The sequence below is a fragment of the Henckelia pumila genome, chromosome 3, assembly GCF_033568475.1.
Source record: "Henckelia pumila isolate YLH828 chromosome 3, ASM3356847v2, whole genome shotgun sequence".
Taxonomy (NCBI): Eukaryota; Viridiplantae; Streptophyta; class Magnoliopsida; order Lamiales; family Gesneriaceae; genus Henckelia; species Henckelia pumila.
Genome location: NC_133122.1, coordinates 166,508,156 through 166,535,566, shown reverse-complemented (window position 1 = coordinate 166,535,566; position 27,411 = coordinate 166,508,156). Strand labels below are relative to the sequence as shown.

The 27,411-nt window shown below is 37.3% G+C and overlaps 1 protein-coding gene across 1 annotated transcript; it reads right to left on the bottom strand.

Annotated features, from left to right (window-relative positions):
* Nucleotides 1-1,126: 1,126 nt before the first annotated feature.
* Nucleotides 1,127-20,541, bottom strand: LOC140889902 (uncharacterized). The gene is made up of 6 exons (XM_073297643.1): nucleotides 19,954-20,541; nucleotides 19,601-19,649; nucleotides 18,974-19,483; nucleotides 14,308-14,834; nucleotides 13,836-13,921; nucleotides 1,127-1,409 (listed from the first exon to the last, which is right to left on the bottom strand). The coding sequence occupies exons 1-6, from the start codon at nucleotides 20,539-20,541 to the stop codon at nucleotides 1,127-1,129; spliced, it is 2,043 nt and encodes a 680-aa protein (XP_073153744.1).
* Nucleotides 20,542-27,411: the final 6,870 nt, after the last annotated feature.

Genomic DNA, 27,411 nt, shown 5'->3' with positions numbered 1-27,411 from the left:
TCGATTTAAATTTCCAGATTTTTATACATGTTTTAGTTCGAACACTTGGTGTTTGTTGTGTTGATTTGGATGGTGATTTAGAGCTAACATGGAAGATATGTAGTTCACATGGTAGTGTTAGGATGATTTGAAGTTAGATTGTGAATTGGTTTAGAGGAACTTTGAATTTTCCAGATTTTTGGGGATTGGCTTGGTTGCCTTGTTGAGCTGAGTTTGAGCTGGTTTATGGGAGTATCTAAGGGGTTAAGATGAGCTTAAATGTTGTTCTTGAACCTAGACTAGTGACTTGGAAGATTGGAAGATTTATGACAGTTTTGGTTGAGTTTGAAAGTGAAACATGTGCAGAATTTTAAGAGTGTTGGGGGCTGTCTGGAAATGTATATCTAAGGCAAGGTTAAAATCAGAATTTTGATAAGGTCTCGGGTCTGGAACTTTTCCTAGATGGTGGGAATATGCCGGTTCAAGCGGGAATTAATTCGGTTAAGTCTTGGTCGAGTTCTAGATTTTTATTTGATTAGGTGCAGAATTTTTGAAGCCAAAGTGCTTGCTGCCCGGAATTTAAATTTTCATAAAATGATCGCTTAGGAAATAAAACCCAAGGATGATTTTCTGGCTTAGTTCTAAGTGTCATGGAGTCGTGGTTTCAAGCGGAATCCTTTTTGATTAAGCATCGAGCAAGTTATATATTTTATGGGCGAATCGCTCCAATTTGTCTTAAGCGCTACATTATGGTTTAGTTTTCCCATCCTTTGGTTTGTTTCCTATATCACCATCCCGATCATTCATGTGTGAGTCATATGCATGATTATCGATTAATATTTATATTTACGTCATATTTACGTATGCATGCTAAGTCTCTAATTCATGTAAGAAATAAAGTATTTTTATGAATAAAGTGAGATGATTGTGACTATATTTATTTATGTGTATGTGTGGGGTTGAGAGGCGCTCTGGGTTTTGGTCTATCTTACAAAAATTTACGTGTATGTGTGGGGTTGAGAGAAATCTTGGCCTCCCTTACAAAGTATGGGCAAGATGGGTTGGGAAATACCTGACCTCCTTGCGGCATAGTGCACTGCAGCCTGGAAGTCTAAGTTCGAGTCCTGGGGAGGGCATGAAACTCCCACTAGGGGGGAGAAGGCCATGAGAAGAGTGATTGGGCCAGAGAGGCCCAATCCTTTACAATAGCCGACAAACGCCTTATTAGATCAGCAGTATCTTTTTGCTTCTCAATTGTGCAAAGGGCTTTAGCCGTTGGTCTAAGTGGAATTTTAAGACGTGAATGAGCTGTTCTTCCACCTGGTAACAACGTTGCAGCTATTCCAGAAGTTGCAACAGCTATTACGATTTTACCATTCTTTCTTGGATGAGCTAATATAGAACGATATAAAAAGTTTTCCCAGTTCCTCCTGGACCATCGATGAAAAAAAGTTTTGATTGATTGTGTGGGGACTTCAGGTTGCTAATCTCATCTTAGGGCAAGTAACAATTAATTAACAAATTATCATACCTTAAAAGAATACTCAAACCAAGAACTAAATTTATTTTTTAAAAGAGCACCTCGCTCGATCGGTTAAATCATACCGATCGAGCGAGCAAGAAATGCAACGTCTTGGGTTTGAGAAAAACTTGGCCTCGCTCGATCGGTGAAATTCAGCCGATCGAGCGTGCTCAAATCTTCAACTTTCTGTATGAAAAATACAGACCTCGCTCGATCGGTGAAGTTCAACCGATCGAGCGGCCTCTCTGCCCAGAAAAATAATAGAAAATATTTTGCTGTCAAAGATTGTAAAATCCAATCTAAACACTTCAAAAACCAACTCAAATCATGGTTTAACAATTCTAAAACATGCATATATACATGTATCAAATCTCGAGCATAAATTCATGCATTTATTAGATCAAACAGATAACGAAAAAAAAAACCAAGAAACTACAAGCTACACAAAATGTCAAAAGTATGCTTCAAGTCTCTAGTTTTCTACTAAGTTTGATGCATTCTAAGACACATTCTTCAGCTACAACCTGAGTCCACACTTGCTAAATGTCGCTCCTGAGCTATCAAGGTCATCTCTGACTAGCTCCTGCCCCATCTGTTGCAATGCACACATACAAAACAAAGCAACAGCCGGATAAACTCTGGTGAGAATAACATCTCAGTATAACCAACATATATATGCGTTAACGTAAATCATATCGACTCTAAATATTTCATCTCGAGAATAGAGTAATCAAACGCATACATATAAACAGAATTGATTCATATCACGTCATTGCCATCAAGATTCGTATCCGATCTTGACATGGATATCCATCTATCGTAGTCACATCTGACTCGAAAATAAGGTTCATCAAACCTTGGAAAGAATCAATTCATATCACCTATCATCTCATATCAAATAACGATCCACTACCTGTGATGGATTGACAACATCAATCATAAAATGATAAACAAGTATGTGATTTGGCGAAATAACTCAAGAAGCATCATTCTCGAGTTTCAAATTCCTGACATTCGATGTTGTCTTATACCTTTTGTTTTATTTTCGGTTCTTGAAGTACTTCAAATCTGAAACATAACATCAAAAAATTCATATCAAACTTCATTCACTTCTAACATTCAAAAATCTGATCAAAACATCATTTGATCCTCAACCAAAATGACTTCAAACCTTGATCGCTTCTTCTTCGGTTAAAATTCAAAGTTCTTGAGTCGTTAGCCTTCAATACTAATCTGAAATTGAAGAATACAGATGCTACAATCATCACAACTTCTCAAAGAACATCTCAGCTCAATCCTAGGCTATCAAAACGGTCTCAAGTCATAACCCGACAACGTAGCGTTTGAAAATCGGTAACCGACATAATATCAAAACCAATATCAACTTCGAATCAATTCATATCATTAACAAGCCATCAAACTCACCATAACCATTTGCTATATAAGTCGAAATACATGCTGGCATAATCACAAGTTCATACAACAATCAATCCTCGATCCGGTTTCAACATCGGAACGTATAAAAGCTGAAGAATACATGCATAGCATTAAATTCTGATCTCTACCAGATTGCAAGGATTCCGGAACTATATTCGGAATTAAATTCGGACAATCGGATCAAAAGATACGTGATTTTGAAATTCAAGAAAATAAAATGAAAATAGAAGGTCTCGGCTTCTGCTCCATTTTTCTGAATTGAATATGAGTTTCACACGTATACATGCTGAATAATCCTTAAAAATTTGGATAAATTCAGCTTATTTGCAATTTAGCCCCTAGAAACTTCACAAATTGCAATTCAGTCATCAGCCCTCTTTTTAATTCAATTTAAATCCTAAATAATTTAAGAATATTAGAATTTAAATCAAAACTCTAAATATTCCAAAATTAAATATACTCGGATTAAAATTAAATAAGTTCTGATTAAATCAAATAATCCCGAGCCTTACATTTCTCCCCCACTAAGGCATGAGTTCGTCCTCGAATTCATAAGCTATCTAGATATGCAGTCTGTATATAGATAAGAATAAATAATAACAGAAAACTGAATAAGAACTCTTATCAATGGAATAGATAGGGAAATCTCTGCCTAATTTCTTCTTCAACTTCCCATGTAGCCTCTTCAACTCCATGCCGATTCCACTGAATCTTCACCAATGGAATGGTCATGTTTCGGAGTTGTTTTTCTTTCCTATCAAGTATCTGAATTGGCTGTTCAAAGTAGCTAAGAGTTTCATATAATTCAGCTTCATTAGGTTGAAAGATATGAGATTCATCAGGTTGATACTTTCGAAGCATCGAGACATGAAATACATTGTGGATACCAGATAAAAATGTAGGAAGAGCGAGTCAATAAGAAATATTGCCTATCTTCTCGAGTATCTCATACGGCCCAATAAATCTTGGAGATAACTTTCCTCTCTTGCCAAATCGGACTGTGCCCCTGAACGGTGAAATTTTCAAGAACACTCTATCTACCTGTTCAAAACATAACGGCCATCGTTGAATATTTGCATATCTGGATTGTCTATGCTGCGCTGTTCTCATTCTCTGCTGAATCAACTTTACCTTCTCAGTCATCTGTCTGATCATATCTGGTCCCAATTCAGGTACCTCTAACACATCATCCCAATACAGTGGTGATCGACACTTCTTTCCATACAGTGCTTCGAATGGAGCCATCTCTATACTAGTCTGATAACTGTTGTTATAGAGAACTCCACCAAAGGTAATGAATCTTGCCATGTAGAACCAAAATCCAATATTACAGCTCTAAGCATATCCTCAAGAGTCTGAATAGTTCGCTCAGATTGTCCGTCAGTTTGAGGATGATAAGCGGTACTCAAATGTAAAAGCGTACCTAAAGCTTGCTGTAGGCTATGCCAATAGTGCGAAGTAAATCTAGGATCTCGATCAGATACAATCGACTTTGGCACACCATGTAATCGTACTACTTCTCGAACATATAAATCTGCCATCTAATCATGACGATAAGTCATTAGATATGGAATAAAACATGCAGATTTTGTCAAACTGTCAATGATCACCCAAATAGCATCGCATCCTCGGGATGATCGTGGCAATTTCGTCACAAAATCCATGGAAATGTGGTCCCATTTCCTTTCAGGAACAGATGAACTTTGCAATAAGCCACCTGGTTTCTTCCTCTCAGCCTTCACCTGTTGGCAATTTAGGCATTTTGATACAAATTCAGTCACATCATATTTCATTTGTTTCCACCAGTACTGATTTTTCAAATTGTTATACATTTTTCTGCCTCCAGGATGTACACTGAATCGACTACAATGGGCTTCGTTCAAGATATTCTGTCTCAAATATGAAAGATCGGGAACAACAATTCGGTTATTCACATACAAAATATCATCACTACTGACCTTATACTCGGATTGATACCCTGATCTGATCATTTCTATCGACTTCTGAACACTTAAGTCTGATTTCTGCGCTTCTTTAATTTGATTCAACAATTCAGGCTCAGCACTGATAGCACAAATTCTCATTGCTCTTCTATCTGTCTCAAATATTAATCCAAAAATACAGCAATATTTAATTAAATTAGATACACCTATAGTAGACAAGGATAAATCACATACCTTCCTACTTAGGGCATCTGCTTCTGCATTTGACTTTCCTGGATAATATTTGATTTCACAATCGAAGTCTTTCAATAAATCAAGTCATCTTCTTTGTCTCATGTTCAGTTAAAATTGTGAAAACAGATACTTCAAACTCTTATGATCAGAAAATATTTTGAACTTCTCAACGTATAGATAATGTCACCAAATCTTCAATGCAAAGACGATAGCTGCCAATTCAAGATCATGAATTGGATATATGACTTCATGTGGTTTCATGTAGTAGCCCGAAACCAAATGAGGTAATTAAGAGAAATAATCGCAATTAGGACAGAGTTCGAACGCTCCAAAAGGAGGATCGGAGGCTCCGAACGTGATCGAACAATCCGAAGCAAGGATCGGAGGCTCCGAACATGTTTGGACGCTTCGTCGTCAGGTTCGGACGGCCCGATTGGAGTCCAGTATTACGTCATTGCTTACGACAGCAAGATGAAGTCACGGCTGACGCATTGATGGGACTTTGGAACCTCCGAAGTCACGTTCGGATGGCCCGAACGTGTTTGGAGGCTCCGAAGTTGGGTTCGGACGGCCCGAACTCCGTCTATAAATAGAGGTGCCGAGATTCATTTTCAGATGCACCAATCACCTCTCTTCTCTCGATTCCTTAGTCTTCTAGCTTAGATCTAGGGAATTCTAGGCGTCCTATTGGGAATCCGAAAGTGGCGTAGCGATCCAGGCGTCGTAGCGGAGATGGGGCCTAGTTTTGAGGCAAGCAACAGCAAAGGGCTGAAGACAGATGCAGGTATAGCTTTTGCTTCCTAAAAATATTTAGGAGTATGCAATAACTTAGTTAAAGATTTAGAGCACTATAATGATATTAGTATTATTTTGCAGTGTAGTGCGAATTATAGGCGTGGACCTAGTGCTGGTAGAGCTTACCTAGTATTTAAGGTAAGAAAGTACTGTTCGAGATATCCTGACTGAGTATTCATGTATTATGTTACTGCATGATTTATATGACATGATTTACCCTATCCTGTTAGTGGATGGACTTCCATCGATTTGGGTCCGGAGTATCCACTGGTTTTTGGTATGTGAGCCACCTCCTAAAGAGAAGACATAGCATGCTACATACCAGGGCCCGGTCTGTCTTGTTATCTGATTCTTGGCCTCTAGTCAGTAGGAGGTACACTTGCATGCATGTATACTCATACTCTCGTGCTGAGCATTTTATGCTCTTGTCTTGTACTTTGTGTATCTGGACACCCTATTTTATGGGGCAGATTTTCATTTGGATGAGGCGTGTGGATCCAAGAGGGGCTAGGCAGTGGATTGGCCAGCTGAAACTTTGCCTAGTTTTTTATTTTATTGTATTGGGTTGATAAAGTATTCGATTTGGTTGTATAATTATTTGGGTATTTACAGATTCCTTTTCTTGGGATTGAATATTTTTATTTCTTCCGCAGTTTAATTCTGGTTTACTGTTTAATTAAGTTAATTGCATGCCTAAGTTTTTGATTAGTAGGTGATCTCGGTAAGGGTCACTATATTTATGGTATCAGAGCATGCATAGTATTCTTGGGATTTAGATTCTGCATAAGATAACCGTGAGGTAATTTTGTAGATGGTGGATCGCGATGATCAGAGTAGCCCATGGCAGTATAGGAGGACGTTGGGGCGATGGTGATCCGGAGAATCGTCGGGAATTCCATCATCGTTGTCATGATGAGAACCGTTTCAGTGTGCGCCGGTTCTTACAGATGGGTCCTAAACCCTTGGTCGGAGGTGAAACTCAGGAGGATGCGAAGAATTGGCTAGATTGCATGGAGGCTTGTTTTTAGACATTTCATTGTACTGAGGAGCAGAAGATGGATACTCTTGGTTATCTTCTGGATGGGCGAGCCCAAAAGTGGTGGAGATTCACTTCTGCACCATTCCTTGCGGCGAGAGGAGTTGCTACTTGGGATGAGTTCCGCACAGCTTTTCAGAAGTTGTACTTTCCTCCTGCACTCCGTCAGGCGAAGGCGGGTGAGTTATTGAGTTTACGTCAGGGATCTATGATGATTGACGAGTATCAGCAGAAGTTCTTTGATCTGTTATCCTATTGCCCCGAGATTACTGACAGCTCTGAGATGAGGTACAATCTGTTCCTTTAGGGTCTTAACCCAGAGATTCATGACAGGGTGGTGGTTGGTGATGATATGACCTATGAGGGTTTGGTGAGCCGTTGACACCAGACGGAGGATAGCATTCGGCGTAACAGGTCTTTCTCTCAGTCTAGGCCTGCGAGTTCTTTGGGTCCCCGTGCTCAATCTTTTAAGAAGTTCGGATCTACTTCTTCTTCCTCGGGTTCCGGTGGTGTTGTTCGTTTTGGGAAGAAGGAGAAATGCGACCATTGTTTTGGGAAGAACCATCCGACAAACAAATGCCGTAAAGCTTCTCGAGCATGTTTCCGTTGTAGAGAGGTCGGTCATCTCCGGAGGGATTGTCCAGTAGCTGGAGGAGGCGGTTCAGGTTCAGGTTCAGGATCGGGTTCTCAGGCTACCGTTCAGCAGAGGTCGTAGGGACAGTCTGCTGGGAGCTCTCATTTGAAGCCGCGGACTTTTGGCCAGGTGTTTTCCTTGAGGCACGATCAGGCAGTGGAGGAGAATGAGAAGGTCATTGCATGTATATTTCTGTTATATGGAATACCTGCTCTTGTACTTATTGACACTGGTGCATCTCATTTCTTCATTTCTGCACGTTTTGTTAAGAGGCATAAGTTACTATGCATTGCACTAGACGTAGTAGTTTCTGTTTCTACTCCAACGGGTCAATCTGCTTTTGCTAAGCGTCTAGTGATGGGTTGCCCTTTAGAGTTCGAAGGGAACATTTTGATAGTGAATCTCATGGCTCTTGTGATGGATGACTTTGATTGTATTCTGGGGATAGACCTGTTGACTGCCTATCGAGTTTCAGTGGACTGCTATCATAGATTAGTACGCTTTCATCCGAATGGAAGTGATAGCTGCTTTTTCTATGGTGAGGGAGCGCGACCCCCAATGCCGTTGGTATTAGCTTTGAGAGCCTGTCGAGCTTTAGAGTCTGGCAGGAAAGGTTACCTCATCTATGCAGTTGATTTGTCCGCTGAGAGCGTTGGGATAAAGAGTTTTCCGGTTGTGAATGAATTTCCAGATGTATTTCATGATGAGATTCCGGGTTTTCCTCCTACTATGGAAGTCGAGTTTGGCATAGAGTTGATGCCGGGTACTTCACCTATTTCTCGAGCACTGTATCGTCTGGCTCCGTCAAAGATGCGAGAGTTGAAGAATCAGTTACAAGATCTTTTGGACAAGGGGTACATTTGTCCTAGTGTATCTCCTTGGGGAGCTCCTATTCTCTTTCTGAAGAAGAAGGATGGGTCTATGCGGCTGTGCATTGACTATCGACAGCTGAATCGAGTTACTGTGAAGAACAAGTATCCTTTGACTCGTATTGTTGACTTGTTTGATCAGCTACAGGGTACTTCGGTTTACTCCAAGATTGACTTGAGATCTGGGTATCATCAGATGAGAGTCTGAGACCAAGACATAGCCAAGACTGCATTCCGTACTCGCTATGGGCATTACGAGTTTCTAGTGATGCCTTTTGGTTTGACTAATGTGTTGGCTATATTTATGGATCTGATGAACCGCGTCTTCAGGGAGTTTTTGGATAAGTTGGTAGTGGTTTTCATCAACGACATTCTGATGTATTCTCGCGATGCGGACGAGCATGTTTCTCACTTGCGGTTGGTACTGCAGACTCTTCGGGATGAGCAGTTGTACGCCAAGCTAAGTAAGTGTGAATTCTGGATGGATCGAGTGGTCTTTCTTGGCCATATTATATCCAGGGAGGGGATTTCTGTTGATCCGAGCAAAATTGAGGCTGTGCTTAATTGGTCGCGTCCGACAACGGTTGCTGAGATCCGTAGATTTCTGGGTCTAGCAGGATATTATCGTCGCTTCATTTTGAACTTCTCACAGCTAGCTCGACCATTGACGCAGCTTACCCGCAAGGGTGTTGATTTCGAGTGGTCCTCAGAGTGCGAGGATAATTTTTGTGAGCTTCGACGGCGGTTGACTTCTGTGCCAATATTGGCATTACCATCGGGTTCTGGAGGGTATGTGGTGTACACAGATGATTTTCTTCAGGGGTTAGGTTTTGTTCTGACTTAGAATGGACATGTGATCACATATGCTTCTAGACAGTTGAAGTTACACGAAGACAATTATCCAGTTCATGATTTGGAGTTTCCAGTTATTGTGTTCGCTTTGAAGATCTGGCTTCATTATCTGTATGGCGAGAAATTTGAGATCTTCACCGACCACAAGAGTCTCAAGTATTTGTTCACTCAGGAGGAGTTGAACATGATGCATAGACGTTGGATGGACTTGCTTAAGGACTATGATTGCGAGATCAAGTACCATCTGGGAGCTGCTAATGTCACTGCTGATGCCTTGAGTCGCAAGGTGCGATTATCCGCACTTCAGACTTGTACGATATCTCGTGCGATCGAGGATTGTTGTTATTCCGGATATACCTTCAAGAACAAGAAAGGTATGCAGAGTATCCAGATGTTTGCGATATTATTTGAGCCAGCTTTGTATTCGCGAATTCGAGATGCTCAGATGTCTGATTCGAAGACCCAACGTTTGGCTCGTCTAGCCAACGAGGGTAGTACATCTGGATTTCACTATTAGTCAGATGGGTTTCTGTGTTTTTCTGGTAGTCTTGTGATTCCGGAGGATGAAGTGTTGCGAGAGGAGATCTTCTCTCAGGCACATCACACTAAGTTGAGTATTCATTCGGGGAGCAACAAGATGTACAAGGATCTACGTACTCGGTTTTGGTGGAAGGGGATGAAACGCAGCGTGTATCAGTATGTTTCAAAATGCCTTGTTTGTTAGCAGGTCAAGGCAGAACACCGACGACCTGGAGGTTTGCTTCACAGTCTGCCTATTCCTGAGTGGAAATTGGAGCTTATCACGATGGATTTTGTGACCCATTTGCCGGTATCCTCGAGGAATTGTGATGCTATCTGGGTTGTGGTGGACCGAATTACCAAGTTAGCGCATTTCATTGCCTATAGCCGAGAGTACTCTATGGATCGTATGGCTCGGTTGTACATTCAGGAGATCGTTCGACTTCATGGAGTGCCTGTGAGCATTGTCAGCGATCGAGACCCCAGGTTTACTTCTAGGTTCTGGGGGAGTGTTCAGCGTGCGATGGGCACTACTCTCAGTTTGAGTACTGCCTATCATCCGGAGACAGATGGACAATCAGAGCGTACTATCCGTACTTTGGAGGATATGCTTCGAGCGTGCACTATGGATTTTGGTTCAGCCTGGCAGGATCATTTGCCATTGATTGAGTTCGCGTACAAAAACAACTATCATAGTAGCATTGGGATGTCACCTTTTGAGGCATTGTACGGGTGACGTTGTCGTACTCCACTCTTCTGGGAAGAAGTGGGGGAGAGACAGGCTGAGGGACCGGAGTTAGTCCAGCAGACAACAGATGTTGTTGATCAGATCAAGAAACGAATTAAGACTGCACAGGATCGTCAGAACAGCTATGCTAATACTAATCATAGACCTTTGGAGTTTGATGTTGGGGAGAAAGTGTGTCTGAGAGTTTCACCTTTCCGTAGGATTCTCAAATTTGGCCTCAAGGGCAAGTTATCTCCCAGATTTATCGGTTCGTTTGAGATCTTAGAGAGCATTGGCGATCTGGCCTATCGTCTAGCCTTGCCACCGTATCTGTCTAGTATTCACGACGTGTTCCACGTATCTATGTTGCGACGATATGTGGCGGATCAGTCTCATGTTCTGCAGTCGTCTGAAGTTCAGGTGGATACGGATTTGACTTATGTAGAGAGACCTATTCGTATCCTGGATCGTAAGGATAAGGTCTTGCGGAAAAAGGTCATTCCTCTGGTTTTAGTTCAGTGGTAATTCCGAGGCACTGAAGAAGTCACTTGGGAGCTTGAGAGCAGGATGCGTTCAGAACATCCTGAGTTATTTTGATTTTATTGTCGTGTTGTATTCATGTTGAGAAATCTGTAAACGATTAATTTGAATAAAAAGATGTTTCTTCATATTGTTTCGAGGACAAAATATCTTAAGTGGGGGAGAATGTAGTAGCCCGAAACCAAATGAGGTAATTAAGAGAAATAATCGCAATTAGGAACCCAGAGTTCGGACGCTCCGAACGTGATCGAACGATCCGAAGCCAGGATCGGAGGCTCCGAACGTGTTCGGACGCTCCGTCGGCAGGTTCGGACGTCCCGATCGGAGTCCAGTATTACTTCATTGCTTATGTCAGCAAGATGACATCACAGCTCACGCATTGATGGGACTTCGGACACTCCGAATTCGAGTTCGGACGGCCCAAATGTGTTCGAAGGCTCCGAAGTGGGATTCGGACGGCCCGAACTCCTTCTATAATTATAGGTGCCGAGATTCATTTTCAGATGCACCAATCACCTCTCTTCTCTCGATTCCTTAGTCTTCTAGCTTAGATCTAGGGAATTCTAGGCGTCCCATTGGGAATCCGGAAGTGGCGTAGTGATCCAGGCGTTGTAGCAGAGCTGTGGCCTAGTTTTGAGGCAAGCGACAGCAAAGGGCTGACGACGGACACAGGTATAGCTTTTGTTTCCTAAAAATATTTAGGAGTATGCAATAGCTTAGTTAAGGCTTTTAGAGCACTATAATGATATTATTATCATTTGGCAGTGTAGTGCGGATTATAGGCGTGGACCTAGAGCTGGTAGAGCTTGCCTAGTACTTAAGGTACGAAAGTACTGTTCGAGATATCCTAACTGAGTATGCATGTATTATGTGACTGTATGATTTATATGACATGATTATATGCTGCATATATTTGTATATTGATCTATCTCTTTTGAGATGTCTGGTAGTAGGGTTTTACCCTATCCTGTTAGTGGATGGACTTCCATCGATTTGGGTCCGGAGTATCCACAGGTTTTCGGTATGTGAGCCACCTCCTGAAGCAACGGCACAGCGTGCTACATACCAGGGCCCGGTCTGTCTTGTTATCTGATTCTTGGCCTCTAGTCTGTAGGAGGTACACTTGCATGCATGTATACTCATACTCTCGTGCTGAGCGTTTTATTCTCACGTCTCGTACTTTGTGTATCTGGACACCTTATTCCATGGGGCAGGTTTGCGTTTGGATGAGGCGGGTGGATCCAAGAGGGGCTAGGCAGTGGATTGGCCAGCTCGAGCTTCGCCTAGGGTTTTATTTTATTGTATTGGGTTGATATAGTATTCGATTTGGTTGTATAATTATTTGGGTATTTACAGATTATTTTTCTTGGGATTCAATATTGTTATTGCTTCCGCAGTTTAATTCTGGTTTACTATTTAATTAAGTTAATTGCATGCCTAAGTTTCTGATTAGTAGGTGATCTCGGTAAGGGTCACTACAAACAACATATCCTTTCTGCATCAAAACACAATCCAAACCTTGGTGAGAAGCATCATAATACACAACAAAATCACCAGTACCTGAACGGATTGTCAAGATTGGTGTTGTAGTCAATATTTTCTTTAGCTCAAGAAAACTAACTTCACAAGCTTCATACCAAACAAACGGTGCATTCTTCTGTGTGAGCTGAGTAATAGGCTTTTCAATAGACAAGAAAGCTTTGATAAATCGACGGTAATAACCTGCTAAGCCCATAAAACTTTGAATTTCTGGCACAGATGTCGGTCTCTGCCAACTGATCACTGCTTCAACTTTGCATGGATCAACTGAAATACCATCTCCTGAAATAATATGGCCAAGAAAAATGACTTTTTGCAACCAAAATTCACATTTTGACAACTTGGCATACAATTTCTCTTCTCGTAAAGTTCTCAACACAGTTCTGAGGTGTTCAGCATTATCACACGGATTCTTAGAGTAAATCAAAATATCATCGATAAAAATAATCACAAAGTCATCTAGATACTTTTGAAATACTCTATTCATCAATCCCATAAATACTGTTGGTGCATTTGTTAGACCAAAAGGCATGACTATGAATTCGTAATGGCCATACCTGGTTCTAAAGGCTGTCTTAGGGATATCCTCATCTCTTACCCTTAGTTGATGATAACCAGATCGTAAATCAATCTTCGAATATACTGAAGAACCTTGAAATTGATCAAATATGTCATCTATACGAGGTAAAGGATATCGATTCTTTACCGTTACTTTATTCAATTGCCGGTAGTCAATACATAATCTCATTGATCCGTCCTTTTTTCTAACAAACAAAACCGGAGCGCCCCAAGGAGAGACACTCGGTGTAATGTATCCTTTGGCTAAAATAACTTCAAGTTGTTCTTTCATTTCTTTCAATTCAATTGGTGTCATACGGTAAGGTGCTTTAGATATCGATTGTGTACCTGACATCAATTCTATACTGAAGTCTTCCTCTCAAAACGGAGGCAATCTTGGAATCTCGTTAGGGAAAACATCAGCGAACACACTAACCACTGGTAAATCAGCCAATTTTGGGCTAGCTTTAAGTACATCAACTGCGTAAATCAGAAATCCTTCTACCTCTTTTTGCAATAAATTAGTCATAGAAAGAACAGATATCAAAGGAATTCTGGCTTGTGAACCCTTACCATAGAACTTCCACTCGTCAGCCATCTCTGGTCTGAACCTCACAATTTTTTGAAAAGAAATCAACTATAGCCATTTACTTGGTTAACGTGTCTATGCCGGTAATACAATCAAAATCAGACAAACCAAGCACAACACAATCCATTTCAATCTCATGATCATCAAACTGCAATGTACAATTTCTTACAGACTTCACTAATATAATACCTCTTCCCAAAGGTGATGAAATAGACACTACAGTAGCTAAGGGTTCAACATGAAATTCATGTAATGCAACAAATTGCTCAGATATAAATATGTGTAATGCACCAGTATCAAATAACACATAAGCAGGATAACCATAAATATAGCAGTTACCTGCAATCACATCATCAGGTGCAGCTTGTGCTTGCTCTTCAGTCAGTGCAAACACTCGAGCTTGTTGTATTGGAGGTTGATTCACTGTCTGATCTCCTCCTCCTGCTCTACCCTGTGCTGCTGGTTGTGGTTGAAATGAATGCACAAAGGATCCTTGTCTCCCAGCTTGTGCTATTGGTCTAGACGATCCTGGACCCTGTGCACTTCCAGAACCACGCTGTGGGCAAACTCATGCAAAATGACCTGTCTGATTGCAAATATGACAGCTTCCAAACACTCCTCGACATTGCTCACTCGTGTGACGACCCCCACACTTGGTACAGTAAACATCAGATCTCTGTCCAACTCTAGACTGTCTGGCTCCACTCGAACTAGAAGAGCTAATACCTGATCGTTTAAACTGTTTCCTTTTTTGTTTAAAGAAATTTTTCTACCACTACCGCTACCTCCAGCATCAAATCGAGGTGGTGGTGGAATTTGTGGCTGCACTTGCGGTTGTTTCACCGGCTTTGACACAAACTGTACTCCTCGTTGCCTCAGTATACCTGCTTCAGCTCCTTTTGCATGATTAAGAGCATCGGCAAAGTTATTTGGTCGTCCCGCATTCACTAGAGTGAACACTTCTGGATTCAGCCCGTTTATAAATTGATCAGCTTGAGCTTCATCACTTGCAGCAATATGCGGAGCGAACTTCAATAGACTAGTGAACTTTGCAACATATTCTTCAATATTTAATTGCCCTTGTTGCAAACTTGCAAATTCTGCTCCCTTGTCCTTGCGATAAGAAACAGGAAAGAACCATTAATAGAAAGCAGTTTTAAATACAGACCATGTGATCACTGTACCTCGGTTTTCAAACGCTTTTTCGTCACTATCCACCAACTCTTTGAAAGGCTATGTAGTTGATGAATCACAAGTCTGACTTGTCGGTCTTCTGTATAATCAAGGGATTCAAAAAACTGCTCGATATCCTCTAGCCAATTCTCACAATCAAAAACATTCTCAGTTCCTTGTAATGTTGGCAGTTTAAAGGACTGAAATTGTTTCAATAGTGTTTCCATGGGTGTTGCAGTTGCACTCATGGTATCAGCAGAAGTGCTACCCTGTCCTAGTTCAGGTGCTGTCACTGGTACCTGTGGCACTGTCTGTGCAGCATTAGTCTACTCTGGCTGATTCACTGCCAATGTTTGTCGGGGATTCGGTACTTGACGGGGAGGCATATCTGATAATCAAACAGATTAGTGCAAAATTAAATATATTATATACACAATTCTGTCTCAGTCCCTCCTCTGATTAGCACTTTCATGCGTCGTCAAGAGATCGAGTTCTTATTCATAATCATTCAATACATGCTACTACTCAATTTAGATATTCGGATAGCATGTAAATCGGAAAACTATACAACATACTCTTACCATTTATTCACATAATCATGCGATAATAAAATTTGACAACAGTAAAGCATATACCATGCGAGCATGCAATCAGTAAATAAAGCAATCAAAAGGACTCGATCTACCCCGCTCATCTATTCTCAGTCCGAGAAACTTAAGCTCTGATACCACCTGTTGTGGGGACCTCGGGTTGCTACTCTCATCTTAGGGCAAGTAACAATTAATTAACAAATAATCATACCTTAAAAGAATACTCAAACCAATAACTAAATTTTTTTAAAGGGCACCTCGCTCGATCGATTAAATCCTACCGATCGAGCGAGCAAGAAATGCAAAGTCTCGGGTTTGAGCAAAACTTGGCCTTGCTCGATCGATGAAATTCAGCCGATCGAGCGGGCTCAAATCTTCAACTTTCTGTATGAAAAATACAGGCCTCGCTCGATCGGTGAAGTTCAACCGATCGAGAGGCTTCTCTGCCCAGAAAAACAACAGAAAATATTTTGCTGTCAAATATTGTAAAATCCAATCTAAACACTTCAAAAACCAACTCAAATCATGGCTTAACAATTCTAAAACATGCATATATACATGTATCAAATCTCGAGCATAAATTCTTGCATTTATTACATCAAACAGATAACGAAAAAAAACCAAGAAACTACAAGCTACACAAAATGTCAAAAGTGGGCTTCAAGTCTTTAGTTTTCTACTAAGTTTGATGCATTCTAGGACACATTCTTCAGCTACAACTCGAGTCCACACTTGTTAAATCTCTCTTCTGAGCTATCAAGGTCGTCTCTGACTAGCTCCTATCCCATCTGTTGCAATGCACACATACAAAACAAAGCAACAGCCGGATAAACTCCGATGAGAATACAATCTCAGTATAACCAACATATATATGCGTTAACGTAAATCATATCGACTCTAAACATTTCATCTCGAGAATAGAGTAATCAAACACATACATATAAAAAGAATTGATTCATATCACGTCATTGCCATCAAGATTCGTATCCGATCTTGACATTGATATCCATCTATCGTAGTCACATCTGACTCGAAAATAAGGTTCATCAAACCTTGGCAAGAATCAAATCTATATCACATATCATCTCATATCAAATAACGATCCACTACCTGTGATGGATCGACAACATCAATCTTAAAACGATAAACAAGTATGTGATTTGGCGGAATAACTCAAGAAGCGTCATTCTCGAGTTTCAAATTCCTGACATTCGATGTTGTCTTATACCTTTACTTTTATTTTCGGTTCTTGAAGTACTTCAAATCTGAAACATAACATCAAAACATTTATATCAAACTACATTCACTTCTAGCATTCAAAAATCTGATCAAAACATCATTTGATCCTCAACCAAAATGACTTCAAACCTTGATCGCTTCTTCTTCAGTTCAAATTCAAAGTTCTTGAGTCGTTAGCCTTCAATACTAATCTGAAATTGAAGAATACAGATGCTACAATCATCACAACATCTCAAAGAACATCTCAGCTCAATCCTAGGCTATCAAAACGGTCTCAAATCATAACCCGACAACGTGGCGATTGAAAATCGATAACCGACATAATATCAAAACCAATATCAACTTCGAATAAATTCATATCATTAACAAGCCATCAAACTCAACAATACCATTTGCTATATAATTCAAAATACATGCTGGAATAATCACAAGTTCATACAACAATCAATCCTCGATCCGGTTTCAACATCAGAATGTATAAAAGCTGAAGAATACATGCATAGAATTAAATTATGATCTCTACCATATTTCAATCTTCAAAACATGCATAAATAATTAAAGACTTACACCAGATCGAAGCCCTCATTGCAAGGATTCCGGAACTATATTCGGAATTAAATTCGGAAAATCAGATCAAAAGATACGTGATTTTGAAATTCAAGAAAATCAAATGAAAATAGAAGGTATTGGCTTCTGCTCCATTTTTCTGAATTGACTATGAGTTTCACACGTATACATGCTGAATAATCCTTAAAAATTTGGATAAATTCAGCTTATTTGCAATTTAGCCCCTAGAAACTTCACAAATTGCAATTCCATCCTCAGCCCTCTTTTTAATTCAATTTCAATCTTAAATAATTTAAGAATATTAGAATTTAAATTAAAACTCTAAATATTCCCAAATTAAATATACTAGGATTAAAATTAAATAAGTTCTGATTAAATCAAATAATCCCAGGCCTTACAGATTGCACATAATACATCCAACGATAGAGTCTGAGGCCAACCTTTGTTCAGAATTCAAAAACTGGATAGATCTTAAATCTTCATCTGAGACTTGAATAGAATGCTCATCTTCAATTATCCTAGGAAGTGGCAAGTCATCAAAAAACTCTACACTTATTGGTGGCAAGTCAAAATCTTCGAACTTCTTATTGTACTGATGTAATAATCTGCGTATTTCAAGCAACAATTTATTTGTGATGAAATAATCATTTGATGAAGTCGATCGACCGTACTCCTGAGACATGTATGGATGAAATTCATTCCAAAGCTCTCGAACTCGTGTCGGCTGACAAAAGACCAATTTGGAGACAATTAATCTTCGTAATGATGATGGAATTTTTATAGAACACACTTCTTTCATACATTGACGAACATAATCATCATGTTGAAGTAGTCCTCGACGTTCAACCGCCTCTTTGAATGTTGGACACATGATGTCATTGATGGTCATTAGTTCTTCAAAAGACGTCGGACCTCTAATATGATTTAAAAGAATACGTAGATAGAACCTTTCACCTTGAGATGGTAACACGACATATATCCTTCCTACAACCTTATTATATCCAGTTCTTTGAACCCATTTCCTTTGATTTTGTATCCACCTATAATGTTGTGGGAATTCATGATACAAATATTTCCCCCTCAGCGCTGGAGAACAATTAATTTTGAAGAACTCTGTGAGCATAGTCATTGAGTTACATCATTTGCAAGTATATAACTTACATATTGTTGTGAATTGAAACTAATGTTCTGCTGATTTGATAAATGTATTTGCAGTCTGATTACTTATGGATACATCCTACTAAGCTCATAGGAATAAAGTCTCCATAATGCCTCACGTGCACAAATCCATCTTCCATCTATGTATTGTTGTACTTCATCAGAGTTATGAACATTACGTAATTCCAATGCGACTCTATCAGGTCCTTTATGAATATATTTATATATATATATATATATATATATATATTTCACACATTTTATCCCACCGCATACTTCAACATTTATATGGCAATCGTACTTCATCAAGAGCCAAGAATTATATGGAACTACCCAACCATTATCAATCATTACATGACCATTAGCGGTTCTCATAACCGGAGGTCCTTCACGTCTCTGATATACAGGGTATGAATCATTTCCTCGAGTAGTTTATGGCGCAAATGGTTTGGGAAATTTCTTTTTACAAATACCATCTGACATGCATGGACTATTAGGATTGAATAATCCACACGATCCATGTATCATGTGGTTGGTAACTGCTTCAAAAAGATTGGGTTCCTCAGTTCTTGATGGTATTTCAGCACGAACAACTGAATCGAAGTCATCCGGAGTACGTAGTTTGTCAATGTTTTCAAATATAACCAACATGTGAACATGAGGCAGTCCTCTCTTTTGGAACTCGATGGCATATGAATATGAGATAACCTTTCCTAAAACCCCTTTCTCAACAATATCTTTTTTAAATTCTTCAAACTTTGCTCTGAATACCCATGTTATCAAATCAGGACGGTCTTGAGGTTGTTGTCCAGGTAGTAGTTGATCTTTTATTTCATTAAAATGTGGATTGCATGTCATTGTCAACATTAAATCTGGCTTTCCATATGTTTGTACTAGAGTCATGACATCTTGATATCTTTGGTACATGTCACGTGGACTACTGGTGAAGGATGAAGGAAGCACAATCCGACGACCAATATTTCCTACAGTATATATGGTCATTATACATATGAAGTGATAATTCATGTCTATGATGTTAGTGTCAAATTTGAAACAATTATAATGTCAAACGTGATATTTTCATAATCATTGTAATATACCTGTATTATTTTCACCAGCATCTAGAAAATCTTGCAGTCCTTTATAAAACTATGATCGAATATTATGTTGATTTGTTTGTATCCACCTTAGTCTCTGCGTCTCAATTTTCACATATTTATCAACCATATATTGTTGCAGTAAGGGTCCTCCGCGAAGCAATGACGATGCAAAATTTGTTCGTATCTGATATAGATGTTTATTTGAACAATGAGATTAGTAATATATATATATATATATATATATATATATATATATATATATATATATATATATATATATATATATATATGTTTAAAATATAATTTATGATTTCAATATTCATATAAATTTAGTGTAATTTTTTATTTCTAACCTGTAGGATGAAGGCATTGTAGTCTAAGCATGTCAATCGAGTTCTATCTACATTGCGACTATTTATATCCCATCCATATGTACCATATGGCAAGAGAAAAGGATATTGTAAAGGATCGTAATAGCCAGAAATGTCTTGAATATTTGTAAGATGTCCATTGACACCTTGAACTACAATATCCCTACCATTCAAATTTTCTAAACCTTCATTATCTGCAATAAATGCTGCAACTTTAGATGCTGTTGGAAGACAATATTGTCGTTGGTGTGAATTTTGTTTCTTGATGATTAGTTTGCATGAAGGTATGTCTTGACGTTGACCAATTTGTCGAAATACCTGAACAAATGGATTGTAACGATCAAGAATACTTTGTATCTTTACCAACAAATCTCGTCTGAGTTCTTGGTTTTTTAAAAGTCGGTTGTCTATTTCATGATCTATATCAACAATCCACATCTGCAAATATCTTGGCCTGCTATTTACATTAGGAAAAATACTTCCAATCAAGTGATATATTGTACCTTGGGCTCGAAACACATAAATCCCATTTGAGCCAGTTGCCAAAGCCTTATCTATAGTAACTCCCATTGATGTGAAGGAGAAAACATGATTGTAGGACCGTATGTATTGCCTCAAGTGTCTGCCTTCTTCGTTTTCCAATTCAAACAAATGTCGTAGTTCAATTGGTGATGGTATTACATCCAGTTTTATACGTCATTTCTACAACAGTGTTGGGATGTTTTACCATGAAATAATAAAGCTTGACATTATAGACAAATAGTTGGATTAGGCAATAGGAATCGATCATGTGTTTGAACCTCTTCAAAATTCCTAGCTATATTATGATATCGTCGTGGGCGTCGACGTTGATGCAATGTGTTTTCATTCCTATTTAGAACAACATGATTGCCTATATTCCCATGAAGTTATCACATTCAGGAAGAGAAAAATTTGTCTGAATAAGAATGTTTATAAGAATGTGAGTTTATTATGTTTTGATATTTATTGAACAAATACAAATCATATATAATATATAGTTCTTGTGCATGATGCGGGGATATGTACGGAAGAGGATACTTCATGTAGCTTTATATTTGAAGAATAATAAATATATGTAATTTAGTATGTCCAAGTGAAATGGATAAAAAAATCCATGAAAATTAAAAAATTAAAATTAAAATATAAATATAACAGAAATTCCACATTGGATTGTAATTTTTATTAGATTCGGATATATTTTGATATAAAAATTTATTAAAAAATTAATTTAAAAAAATGATGTTATTAAAAAAATAAAATATTTAAAACACACGTATTACATGTGCATTACCGCTAATATTGTTTGATTGTACTTATATTTTTTTTTTTCATATTGTATAATACTGTTTTATGATAACCAAGTTTGTTTATTTTAATTTTTCAAAACAAAATGTTTATTTTTCACATCCAAATGTATTTGTAAAATTTATTATTTTCCAATGCCATAATTTTCATCAAACATGGATCTTTAGTGTACTGAAAAAACCTCTTCGCAAATCCAAATGTGAGACACTCTATGTTTTTCAGTTCAATTTCGGATATTGAGCTTCATATTTAGTTTATTAAAATTTAGAATAATTTTTTAAAATAATAATGGTGTTTGTTATTGATTCTTATCTTCTTCTGATTCCTATGTTCTTCTGTTCGGATATTGAAATAAATTACTTAGTGGTTTTAATTTTTAATTCTTATGTTCTTCTTGCTTGGATATGCGCATATCTTGATGAATATAGTTTTTAGGATTTTCTTATGTGCATATTATTTTGTAAAATAATATACATTTATTGAATCCATGAATAAACATTAATTGCTTTTTTAATTTAATTAATTTTATGCAATAAACAGTGAATTAAAATTTAATATTAATCGTAAAGAAAGGAAATGGTGGTTAAATATGAAACTTTTGATATCTAAATACACACACACATATATATGACACGTCTGAAGAAACACATAATATATAGATGTGATGAATATGTTATAAATTAAATGATTAATTATTTTTTAATTAAATGAGAGTAAGCTATACGTACCTTCTCGTTGATGTAGGGATTCAATATTACTTGAACTTGTGTTGCCGATTTCAAAAGTTTGAGTTGTTTGGATTATATGTTGTTGGGCATACTCGAGAGGTTTGCTGAACTGTACTTGAGTAATGAATAATGATATATTGTCAATAATTTTTTATTATTTCAATTGAAAATGAAGATTTAAATAAAAATATATAGATAAAATATTACCTTCTTGATGTGGAGGTTGAAGATGACGTGTGCTTGTGTTGCCAATTTCCAAGGTGGAGTTATTGGTGTTGTAAGTGACTGGACATAATCCAGAAGATATTTGTTGTCCGGAATTCGAAGCATCACCTACAAATGTGAATAAGAATTATATATTAATTTCATAATTTCCAGAATATATAAATAAATAAAAATGGATTTATGTTATGTAAAATATGTACATATGTCTATGTAGGCAATTAAAACTGTAGTCTCTGTTACGAAGCATTTTTCACTGTCCACGAAATAGATGCACATAGTCAGCATATTTATGAGAATAAAAGTAAATTTAAAAGATATAATATAATCTTCCAAATAAATTTTTATTTTTATTATCATAAAGCATCTCATTTCATTTACTCAGTAGTAAATGGATAGTTTATTTATCTACATTAGCAAAATTACTACAATACAAATATGACTCCGTGTCCAAAGTGTAGAAATTACAGCAGTGGGAAATTTTAGATATTATCTCATTTCAATTTTTTATATTTTTTTCTTTGGACTAATAAATAATATTAGAAAGAGGTTAAATCATTCTAGCAAAAAAATTATTAACCAATGAATAAAAAATTAAATGAAAATAATAAATTTTGAAATTTTCATGGCCGAGGTTTATGAACCATAAAACACATCTTAAAAAAATTCGCACTCTAAAATACTATGGGTAAATATATCATGGCTGGACACTGTACGTAATGGAAATTTTGATTATAAAAACTTATCAGAATTGATAATTGAACCAGTTATACACAAATATATATCTGTTTTTTAATAAATTCCTGATTAGTGTCAAAAAATAAATCTAATACCTTGAATTGTATTTCAAAATCCAAACAGAAAACCATACATTCGTTAAAAAAATGCAATATTTTTCTCTAGAATTTGTATGAGTGCGTGCCTCCAGAGGAGAAAATAAAATAATTAACGAAACTACCTTGGTTGATTGTAGGAAAATTATTTGAAGTTGACGCATTCACTGATTCGGTTCGACGTCTTCGATAATATTCACGGCGGCGTGCAAGTCGATCTTCTTGTTGTCCATCGCGTCTCATTGAAGTTAATCTATTATTTGTAAGAACTCGAACACGATGTCGCCTAGTGCTTTCGATATTCCATCCCATGGAAGACATTTTCTATAATTTTCTATAATATTTGAGTAAGGCAAATGAAAAGATCCGTACAGTAAGGCTTCAAATGCTATTGGAGTTCAGTTAACTAAAATTAAGAGCAAGAATGAATGGTTTTTTTGTTGGTGGGGTTGAAGAAGTAGTGAATGTGAGGAGTGGGAGAGAACGTGCACGTCGGTTGTTCATATAACTTTGAATAATTGTACTTAGAATTTTCTACTTAAATGCACGTACAAAAAAATCAATGAGGAGTTGAGAATGAATGGGAGAGAACATGGGTATTTGAGTTGAAAGAGTTTTAAAATTTACTGAATAATCCATAGAAGTTATTTTTTTTAATTATTGATATGAGGGTATATTTGGCAAATCACATAAAAATACCAAATAAGTTACTATCACTTCCTCTTGCTTTATTAAATAGTAAAAGATATATATATATATATATATATATATATATATATATACACACACACACAAATGTATGTATATGGGTGTGTGTCTATATATTCACATATATTCTGGTATAGCTCAAACCTGATACATAAAGGTGAAGTACTGGGGAAATGACGATTATAGATAGAACCAATTGAATCATGGTAAAAACATCTAGTAGCTAGCATCGCCATATTATTCTCTTGGTGTCACTGATAGTGTCTGCAAAAACCATTTTACCATAATACTGCACCATTTTAATAATCACAATTACGATGTGTAATCATAATTTATGAAGTACTATATATAAGCAAACCAATTATATTCAGAAGAATTAAGGTATTGCTTGAAACTCATATTATTTTCAAGATGAAAAATATTTTGGCACTATCTATAATCGTCATTTCCCTATTACTTCACCTTTATGTATCAGGTTTGAGCTATACCAGAATAAATGTGTATATATAGACACACACACCCATATACATACATTGTGTGTATGTGTGTATATATATATATATACCACACAAACTCTTGTGAGATATTTTGATCACATGTTAATTTTGTGATAGAAATCATCTCCTACTCGACCCAGTCTTATTATGCCAACATAATTACCTAAATTTTTACTTTTTATATAAATCAAGTTGACTTATCTCACAGATATAATCCCTGAAAACGACAATGTCATAGGAGACCAAAAAACTTACATACACACACACAAACACATGTATATATATATATATATATATATACGAATACATACATACATAAATCATACATGTATATGCTAATTGATATATACCCTAGCATGTTTTTATTTATATAAAAGGAGATAAATTTCAAATTTGATTATTTAAAAAATCCATTTAATTATTAATTGAATTTAAGATAGATATCATATTTTTGATATATCAAATTTGATTATTTAAAAAATCTAAATTAATTATTAATTTAATTTAAGATATATCATATTCTTTGCATGCCTAAGTTTTTGATTAGTAGGTGATCACAATGTGGGTCACTCAGAAACTTAGGCATGCAATTAAACAATAATAAATTATAACTAGAGATAAATTGTGGAAACTAGAATAACTAAAATACCAGCATGGTAAAACCTATTGGTTGACCCTCCAATCCTGCCTTGGCCACCACCAATCTCCAAATCTCTAGGAAAACTACCTACAACTGCCCCGTCGAATAGGATGTCCAGACAAATAGAAAACAACTAGACTTGAGCATAAAATGCTCAGTACGCTAGTACGGGTAAACATACTGTGAGGCCTCAGTTCTAAAAATCTAAACAAGAATAAAACATCAAACATCAAGCTCAAAAGCTCAAAAGGATTCAAGAAATTTTTTTTTAAAAAAAAAAATAGGACGCTTGCTCGCGCCTAAACAAGGCGCGCCCGCGCAAGAGCATCGCACCAGGCTGCATGAAATGGCGCGCCCGTGCATGACCTTTGCTTCAGGATGTGCGCCCGCACATTCCTATCGCGCGCCCGTGTAAGCCCTACGAATTTCATGCCCAGCTTTTCCAATTTCTTCCTATATTTCTCGTTCTCAAACCGGAATAAATCTAATACGATACAACAATCTAAACTTTCAATAAAAAGAGTTTGAACAACAACAAATCAAAGTTAACGTACTACAAGTTCTAAAACATGCTTCAATACAATTATTAAAACTTCAAAACAACAACAATTTCGACTATCTATTCGACTCTAAACCAAAGTCCCACTTCTATTCCTCAATCTCAATGCTAACCAAGTCGCCTCTGACTCGAATCTGTCCCAGTTGTTGCCAAGCACATATACAAAGACAAGACAATAGCCGGATAATCCGGTGAGAATTACATTCCCAGTAAAAGATACATAACATGCAATATCAATTAATATATCAAAACATGATATACAAACAACCAGACATGTAATTTAACGTAGTATATCAACAACATGAATAACAATAACTCAATTCAAAATGAAATAAAATATAATTCATGACTTTGGGGTTCAAGATTATCTAATCAGATAATCAAAGGGAATTTATTTCTTTGATTGGGATCCTGAGGCAAAGATATATCACCGCAATCTCACCGACTCTCCCGATCGAGGTGAACGCGGCATATATCTCTCCTCTAGACATTGGAGCACTATAGAGAGTTGGTCGGGTCATTGAAGTTATTCTCAACTACCAATGCCCCTCAACTATAATCCCCAAATCGTCTAATTCGTACGGTAATCAAATATTTCGCCTCAGTATGAATGCATATGATAATCATAATACATTTAAGAAATTCAACTCAATGCATTTAATCAACCTAAATAGGTAATCATGCATGTATGTGACTTAGGGACTCGTGAATCAATCGAAACTCGAGTATTCATCCCTTTTTCATTTGATGTCGTCTGTTACCTTTTTCTTCGGTTCGAAGTAGCTGCAATCCGGACAAGAAATACTCGATAAATTCTGCGAAACTTCGGATTCTACGAACTCTGAACTCAACAATATTCAACCAAATATGTACGGAGATACAAAATAACTCAATATCAAACAATCCAATTCAATCAATCCCAAAAACTCAATCGAACTCTTAAATTTTGAAAATCTCAAACCGGCGACATAACGTCTATGAAACGGCTAACTTAAAAAACCACAGACAGCAAAATATCGATCCCATTCAACTTATAAAACTTCAATCCAACAAAACAATTCAAATCCCACAAATCTTAAAACCCCATTTTTGAAATATGCTTCCCAAAATCATAACAATTACGAACGTTGTTCTTTTTCCGATCCGAATGAGAATAAATGATGTTTATTAACTTAGGAAAAATATAACCAAAAATCATTCGATTCTAACAACATTCGAAAATTGAAGTACAACTGATCGAAGAAATACTTACTATAGAACGAAGCTCTCGTTGTCGGGATCGTAAAACTAACTTCGGATTAAAATTCTGCCGGAAGGATCGGACAAAAACCGGAAGACAAAAGCTTGAAAGGGGCGTCCTTTTTCTTCAATGGAGGGTAACGTTTCGGAGGAGAAGAAAGGAGAATGAAGGAGCCTAGTCATCCCTTCCAAAATAAGACTTAGGCAAAAAAATAGGAAAAATTGCACTTTTGTACCTGAAATTTTGAAATCGGCAAAATAACCCCTTATAAAATATCACTTCAGCCCTCGAATTCTATAATCTCCAAATATCTCAAATAAACTCAAATAAGATAAATTCGGGGCGTTACAATTCTCCCCCTTTAAGAATAGATTTCGTCCTCGAAATCGAATACGGTTCAATCACATAAGAAAGAGATAGTATCAAAACTGCAATAAGAATTCACCTCTCAAAAATAAATCTGAAATTCGCTGCTCCGTATCGAATTCTATCTCTCAAACGGCTTCTTTAATCCTTATCAGCTCAACTGCACTGTCGCAACTGAATCGGGTTGTTTTGGAGCTGCTTATCTGATCGATCGAAAAATCAGAATCGGTCGAAGCAACTTGACGTCTCATTACATTCAGTCTCATCGGTCGAAGAACATAGGAAGGATCTGGTGATATTCCGCAACAAAATACGGAAAAC